The 8,473-nt window shown below is 41.1% G+C and overlaps 1 protein-coding gene across 1 annotated transcript in view; it reads left to right on the top strand.

Annotated features, from left to right (window-relative positions):
• Window positions 1–8,127, top strand: part of wnk3 (WNK lysine deficient protein kinase 3) — a 34,730-nt gene extending 26,603 nt beyond the window's left edge. Inside the window, exons 19-27 of the mRNA XM_025059113.1 lie at window positions 4–541; window positions 707–965; window positions 1,463–1,506; window positions 2,877–3,137; window positions 3,228–3,562; window positions 3,654–3,886; window positions 3,966–4,061; window positions 4,148–4,311; window positions 5,037–8,127. Coding sequence (XP_024914881.1) covers window positions 4–541; window positions 707–965; window positions 1,463–1,506; window positions 2,877–3,137; window positions 3,228–3,562; window positions 3,654–3,886; window positions 3,966–4,061; window positions 4,148–4,311; window positions 5,037–5,375 — 2,269 coding nt within the window. The 3' untranslated portion in view covers window positions 5,376–8,127. The remainder of the gene's footprint in view (window positions 1–3; window positions 542–706; window positions 966–1,462; window positions 1,507–2,876; window positions 3,138–3,227; window positions 3,563–3,653; window positions 3,887–3,965; window positions 4,062–4,147; window positions 4,312–5,036) is intronic.
• The last annotated feature ends 346 nt before the right edge of the window (window positions 8,128–8,473 follow it).

Raw genomic sequence — 8,473 nt, forward strand, 5'->3', positions numbered from 1 at the left:
CACAATGACACCATCGCCGGCTCAACCTTCCTCTGTGGCTGAGTCTGACAGTGAAGGTCCTCCAAAAATTGACTTTGTAGACAACCGTATAAAGACTCTGGATGAAAAGCTGAGGAACCTGTTGTACCAGGAGCACAGCAGTGGAGCAGCACTGGTCGGCGGAGTCATTTCTGGCCCCACGTCAGCTGCCTCCACCTCAGCAGGGGGAGACGAGTCGTCTGAGCTGCAGCCACTCGACCACACGTCTTTTCCCCCACCTGACTCCTCCTCAGATACTTCACCCCAATCCTCAACCTCCTCTACCTCTTCTACCACATCCCGTTCCTCCTCCTCTTCCCCTGAACCTGAGCGGGATGTAGGACATGAGGACGCTTGCTCAGATGTGCCAGACTCTGCAGGGCTGCGTCCAGTGGAGCAGCGTCCCTCACTGCTCTCCACCTCCACATCGTCACCAATCCCAGCCGCCCCTCTCCTTTTCACTAGCCGTGATGAGCCTGCAGAGGCCCAGTGCCCACCTGTACCTGGAGAACCAACTGTTTTTGTGAGTGAATGCTGCATCTTAGACTCTAAACATCAGTGTTATGTGGTACTCCATGACATGATAACACCATAATATTGTGTTCATTTCATTTTAGGATGACAAATGTCCCCAATTCCTAAGTGTATCTTTTTATGTTTCAAAACCATGCTGTCTCAAATGTTGTAGGCTGTCCTTCCACACTCTGACAACAGCATCACTGGAGACGCACCGTGGCCTCCCAGTCAGCACCAGATCCCCCTGGGACACGGAGAGCAGCAGCCGCAGCAGCAGAACAATGCAGGAGGTGGATATTTTGGCCTAAACCTGACATGTCCTAGTATCAGAAATCCCGTTAGCAAGAAATCGTGGACTCGCAAATTCAAAAACTGGGCGTGCAAACTGCGCCACTCCACCAGCCTTTTCAAGAAACCCAGGGTCCAGCAAGGTAGCGTCCTTATAGGGAATGGGAGAGAGAGCAAGGCTCCAACAGAGAGAGAATGTGTGTGTGTGTGTGTTTGTGAGAGAGAGAGAGAGAGAGAATGCTTGTTGAGCATGTACAGAAATCTAATCCAGTCCTAGTTTTAACAGTTAAATAACTTGCTTTAGTCTTAAGAAATAAAAACTATTAATCTTAATGCACATTATTTTTTTAGTTTGTTACATTGTTTTGTGACTAAGTCCCCATGTAATGTCAGTTTTTTTAATTTAATTTTGTTCCTCTGTCTGAATTGTTTTTTTTTTATTAATTATAACTTCTTTGGCAATCTTTCTTTTTGCATGGGTGGCGAACAGTGGCCACTAGAGGGTGGGAGATTGGCGCAGTGTAGGAAAAGATATCTGATGACCATCCTAGTGCAGATGAGCTCTGGAGTAACAACCAGCTGCAACTGTGCCCTGGACATGTCACTTCACATGACACCTCCTTTCCTCTCCTTCATTCAGCTACCTCACCCCACCTCACCTCGACACTCCCACCTGCTGGCTCAGTATAGAAAAAAAAACACGCACTTCACGTCATAACAAAGATACAAAATGAATTTGCTTGTCTTGTCTGCACCTACATGATGTAGTTGTGTCTGAAGCCAAGATAAGGTGAACTTTGTTATCACTGGTCGGAATCCAATTTGCAGAAAAGTGCTTACACTTGAGATCATATATTTTATGTGTGTGCCTGATTAATTTTTTTATTATTTTAATGGTTCTCAAATGGTTATGGCCAACACACATAATACTGTCTGACTCAAACAACTGAGTGTTGAGAAGTAAAATGAAATGCAATAAAACAAAGTGAGTTTCACCTGAAGGACCTAAAGAGAATGGCTCCACCAGTTGAGAACCTCAGGCTTCATTAATACCCACTGTTTTAGTTTTTTATTCATTCTGCATGTACTTTGTCTCTATGTGTGTGTAGCCATCACTTACTGTAGATCCTTTTGCTATGGGTGCACAGCACATGCATGAGCAACTGTTTTGTGTTCCACATGAGTGACTAATTGTGGATCGTTATCCGTGAGTAACACCTGTTTCAAGGTTTACAGTATAAATGCTGCTTTTTATTTCTGCACCTGTCATCCATGTTTACACTTTAGTATCAAAGACACAGCACCAGAATGTAGATTTGAGCAACAATCCCAAATTTGCTTTTGACCTTTGTTGCACAGTATAAAGTGGGATACTGCATGTAGGAATACGGCTTACAATAGAGTAATTTACTTTCATTTTTACACCACTACATAGACCTGTAATGCATTTTTACATATTTATTTTAATCGCTTAAATATTTAACATTCATGTTTTTTTTATAACTCCTCTTAACTCACAGTTTGTGTGAAATTTTATCAACTTTTATGCATGTGGTGTGAAGGAGAAATCCAGCTGTGATTTAGTCATGATGCTGTTTGCCAAGTACAGAAAAAAAGGAGACAAACAACTGAAATGTGGTCTAACAGACCCAGTGGTCTGCTTCAAAAATGACCTGGATATTATACTAGATTACATTAGATTAGGGAATTACTAAACAATGCTGTAAACCCTTTTAAAATGCTCAAAATACCATTAGCAGTACTATGCAACATGAACCAGTTTCACACATGAGCCTGCTGTCTGTGTTTATCTGTAGCCTTACAGTTATTTAGGTAAACACAGAGTGAACTGGTTGATGTTACGTACCATTGAGACGTGCAGAAAGTCCAAGGTCTCAGCATCTGTCCCTAGATGTCTTGTAACTGTCTGACTATGTTTACCAAAAGTAGGATGACAAAGTTGATGTTGGACTAAATTTTCTTGGACAACGGCATTGTGGCTTGATTCCTCCTTAAATGAAGTTTGTTGTTGTGTGATATTTGTGGGTTTTTAGTACCAGACTTTTGTGTCCTTGTCCTTTGTCTGTCCATGTACATGTGTCTGGTTCTGGTTGTGGTCTACTGCCTTCTGTTCTGTGTCAATCTTGTCATTTGTCTGCTCTTTTTGCACTATTTTTATGTTTCTGAGTCTGTTTCCTCTTTTCTCCTTGTTCATACCATTCCTATTAGATGGACTTTCCACTTCTCAGACGTCCAGAGATGAGAAGGAGGTGCCAACCATAAATCCATCCCAGTCGCGCAATGGACGATTTCAGGTAGAAAGAAAAAGTATACATTTCAACCTAACCTCTTGCCACTAAGATTCTTTTGTAAAGACATCTTTTTCCCGTTGCCTCTGTCATCAGGTGACTCCGGTGCTCCAGTCTTCTCCCCCGAAGGATTTACTACCAGGCCACGTTTGCACTCACAGAAAGGTGGGACGTTTCTCTGTAACCCAGACTGAGATGAAGAAAGAAGACGGTCCAACCAGCAAAACCACGGCGTCGCCTCATTATGAGAGAGAGAGGAGACGATCGCGGGCGAAAGACGGGGACAAAGACGAAAATAAAAAAACACAAGTGTCGGCTCAATCGACCCGAGGTCATGGACACAACCACTCACCCGTGGGTAGCACTGACGATGATGAGAGTGAGCTGGAGGACGAGGACCTAAGAAGTGAACTACATAAACTCAGAGAGAAGTGAATTGAGAACTGTGAACTTCACATAAGGTTTACTTTTCAATTCTTCATATTGTTTGTGCTTATATTTCCCATCTTTCCTCTTGTCCAGGCACATTAAAGAGGTGGTGTCCCTTCAGGCTCAGCAGAACATGGAGCTGCAGGAGCTGTACAGACAACTTCGTTCCCTCAAAGACCAAAGGCAGAGTCTGCCCGCCTGCCTTTCTCGATCCCCTCCTCTTCCCATGGCACCTGTGATTTCTCCACGTAGGTCAAGACCAGCCAAAGTCAAACTCCGGCCCAGACCTCACTCCCACATGGATAACAACGGAGTGACACATTCTGGTGAGGGTTTGTTAGTCTGTTTTTTATTTCTTATCCAATGAGGTACTTGGTGTAAATAACTGGTGTGTCTCACATTTAGTTATGCAGCAGAAATGTAGTTTTTCCGGCGGTGATCAGAACAGGTTAGCCCTTCCCTGCAATGCTGAGAGCCACCCATCACTACCAGCTAAAAGAGGTGTGAGTTACGATAGATAGATTATAGACATGGAGAAATTGATTGGATTTAGTCACATGACACATCTCCCCTGGGTTTCACCACAGATCAGAGTCCTCTACGAAAAAGCACATTCACAGATGAACTGCATAAACTTGTTGATAATTGGACGAAGGAAGCCACGGGCCCCATCCAACCTAAACCGTCACTGAATCAGCTGAAGCAGATTCAGCAAGTGCAGGGGTCTGGAGGGTGGAGTCAGCCGACAGAGGTGGGATACAATTTACATACCATCCTGTAGACCAAGGACCCTAAACTAAAAGCAACACTCAAGGCAACATTTTGTGCAAACATTCAACGTTAATTAGCCTGTAATGCTTCAAGTCCTGTAAATGATCAATTGCAGCTTTTAAATATAGTGAAGAACACTACACCCATGTGGCTAAAGATGTGAGGTGCAGCCTTTTTACAACAAGTAGGGGTTGATATTGTTTTTCTTTCTCCCCTGGACTGTGAATGCATTTCTGGCTTCATTTTGCTGCTGTTTGGTGATTTGAGCCACACGACTACAGCTCCAGTGTTACCACGTCCCTGAAGGGTTTAGTTTACAAGCTATTATCGATCAAGGTGCAGGGTTTCAGCTCATCATAGGACTAATATGCAGTTACTAATACATCATGATACATAAAAAACAAAAAATACAGTTCACAAGAAACATCAGATGATTTTTTTTTATCTATCCATCCATCTATCTGTCTATCTGTGTAATCTAATCTAATCTATCTAATCAATTTCTATATCACCGGTCAGACAGAACTGAAGAAAATGTCTCCAGGAAACTCAAGGAAAAACCTAAACCTTTTATAGATGGAATTTACTTTGATAATAGACTTGGCTTTTCATTAATTCCTAAAATCAAATCAAAGAATCATATTTGACACTTAATTATTAAGAGTTGGCAAAACATTGTTGAAATGTTATACCATTTCTCTGCAGGTAGCTCCCCCAGGTTGGTTTCCAGTGACATCGCTGAATCCACAGACCACCCCCACCCCAACCAGCTTACCTGTGGCAGCCTCCTCTAATTACACAGGTGGAGGGAACCTGACCAACCTCCCCTCTCCAGGACCTCCACCACAGATGCACATGGCTCAGGTGCAACAGCTACAGCAAAATGTACACCTCCACCAGTCCCTCCCGCTTCAGCAGATGATCAGTCAGCAGCCCCCAAACCGACAGCAGATTCTGCATCAACGGATGCAAACTCCAGTTCAGCCTCAGTCGTTACCAACGGCGCAGCCGCCCCCGCTGCCACACTCTCCACCTCAGAGCTAGCCACCGCTGCCTTCCGTCAATGGCCTCATCCCCAGAGCCCACGGCCACATCTCTGCTGCCCCTCAGTGGCATTGCTGCACCATTAGAAAGTTGACTTTTGCTTTGGGGCCAACCGTTTGCTCTCGCTCCTTCTACCTGTCACAGCTATTGCTCCGCTGCTGCTCTACCTTCCTGTGCCAAAATTCAGTTTACATCCCGAACCTCGACTCTTCTGCTGGGACACCGATAAAATTGAGATGTTTGAGGCTGAAATTGTCTAAGAAGACAGTGAGGTTTGACGATTTGTCTGTGTAAATTTTGACTGCGGTTAATCTGTGGTCTAGTGTTGTTTTCAGTGAAATTGGAGTTAATGTGAAGAACGGCAGGGACTACAGTATATTACAGAGGGTGAAATGGAACCTACAGACTGGGCTCTAGACGGCAATGTATGTTTGGGTTTGGAGATGTATTTAGTCAAGTATGGATGAGTATATGTGTGTGTGGGGGTAGATGTTTGTGGATTGTCCAAGTACATATCTTTTCATTGACATGGTTTCATGTTCACGTTTTTGTTTTCCCAACAACTCAGTCTGACCTGAATGTTCCCAGAGCAGAGATGAGAAGGTGACTGTTTGTTTCTGTTTAATTTGTCAAAAACCTACAGTAAGGACTAATTCATCAAAAGTGCAATTAGCCGTGGTCAGAAAAAGTGATCAGCATGTATTTTACCGATTTGTCTCCAAGGCATAAAATATTTTTCTAAAGAAATCCATTGACTAAAACTAGATCTGTACAACAAGCTTTCACTGTTGTTTAAACTCTTTAGGCCAACAGCACAACAGGTTCAAATGGACCACGAACAAAATAGACTGCATGTTGTACAACAGGGCAACAACATCACTATTTACTGTACATTGTGAGTGTCGTTCACCATAGAGCATGACTTTTATTCTGTTTACACCAGAGAGGGATAATTCATAGAATTTCCATTCAGAGAAATGTTTAATGTGAAGGCAATTTTAACTTCCTTTCCGTCAGTGTTGAGAATACCTGCATAGATTCAGCCCAAAACTTGCATGATGTGATGATTAACTTGACTTGTCAGAGTGAAAACTGCCTGCTGTGTATTCACGAGTCTCACGTGCTGTTTGTTGCCTACCGAAAATAATCAAAAGTACAAGCTGCATTCAGGATAAGCCACTTTCTTATTGACATTTGTGAATTTTAATTAAGCCCAAACATATCAAAGTATACTGTGTATCACTGTGTCATGCAGTCGTGGGGTCGACAACGAAGAAAACTGCCAAGGTTTAACAGTAAACTGAGACAAGAAAGGTTATCCCTTTGTTGCCTTTTTAAATAACTGCATGTTTTGTGATTGTACGGATGTTCAGTTTTGTGTGAAGGACAAAAGATGTGGGATTGCGTCATCGCATATACAGTGTTGTTATTTTCACCTGCTAGTTTAACTGAACACAAACATCACTGTCTACTTTGTCCATACCCTGTTCACCCCCCAGGAAATAAGAGTTCAGACCATACACCGACTGTAAACTCGGTTTACACCACAACTGTCGGAATTATTGTCTGCGTTAACTCTCCATGTTTTTAAACTGGTTTAGATCAAACCAGAAGGTTGTTGGTGTGAAAACATCTCTCTGCCACTGATCTACAAAATGTGTGCTTTTTTTGCACTTTGCACAGCATAACTTTAGTTAAATTTTTCTTTATTCATTTTTTTTTTCATTCATTAAATGTGAGGTTACATAAATAAACTGTGTAATATATCTGGAGTGGATATATTACTCTGCAGTAATGTATTTTACTTTGAATCAATAGTCAGGCCCTAATCATTGTTGGCATGATAAGTAGCCTGTAGTGGAAGTAGCATTTTGTTTTATTAATGATAGAGTGTGAGTGCAGCAGAGGTCAGGAGGTCATACTGTTAGTTAAAGACTGGCTAAAGTCAGTCTAAGAAAGTGAAAATGGATAATGAGTCTATAATGAGTACTAATGTATGCTGGTAGATTATCACACTGGTTTTTGTTGGGTTTGTTTTCCTAACACAACTCACTCTCACAGCAGTGTAGGTCATTGTTGGTGGAGGTGAGATACTGTGCTGTCATTGTTGACCGCAAGCTTCAGCTTCATGATGGTGAACCATGATTTAAAGCTGGCTTTTTCTTCGAAGTGTTACCAAAATGTTATCTAAAAGACAGAGATTATTTTTGTATTCTGAAGAGGGGTTCTACAAACATATAGCTGTGTTCTCATCATTATGAATCAGAGGTTAATGAATAAAAAATAAATTAAAACATGGGTTTCCATAGCTGTTTACATGGGACTCCCCTTCCTTGATATACCTCTGAGTACTGACAGGCCAAGGTCATTTCCAATTATATTCAATTAAATTATTGTCATTTAGTGTCCTTATTTATTTTTATTTTTTCAAACCACAGAAACATCACACAAGAATTTAAGCTTCCAAGTTAAATTTGATGCATTTTTAATTTATTACAACAAAAAGCAAGGCGTCTCAATGGTTTTACTGACAACCAATAATAAATTGGGCAAAAATTTTAAAAAATAAGGCACATTGCTGGTAATTTAACCTCTGTAAATTGTGATTAATGACTAATGACTAATTCAACAGTTGATTATATTTATGTTTTGTAACTAATCTAAATAAATGATGTCAAACATCAAGTTACATCGTTGTATTTCTGTGCCTTTATTTGATTTGAAAAGTGAGTGTACTAGTACTGGAGGAGTGATCCGATGCATTCATGTTAAATTGAAGATATTGAAAACAAAAAGAAAGAAAAGGACTTTTTCCAGAAAAGATTTCTGAATAGGAACATAGTTGGTGTAACGATGAATAAATGGTTGAAATTGTTGAGAAATGAGAAATGTACAATTACAATATGACATTTCACCACTAGATGTTGCTAATTTCTTCACAATGTACCTAAAACGTGTCCTTACCATGACTTCTTACAACAACTATTCTACTTGTTTGTTTTTTGTTTGCCAAAAAACACGTTTCTTTAACTTGACATTTAGTCGGATTGACTTGATCCTTGCTACTCTTATATACTTACATATATACAATTGTTTAA

This window comes from Cynoglossus semilaevis, chromosome 10 (genome assembly GCF_000523025.1).
Source record: "Cynoglossus semilaevis isolate Cse_v1.0 chromosome 10, Cse_v1.0, whole genome shotgun sequence".
Lineage (NCBI taxonomy): Eukaryota > Metazoa > Chordata > Actinopteri > Pleuronectiformes > Cynoglossidae > Cynoglossus > Cynoglossus semilaevis.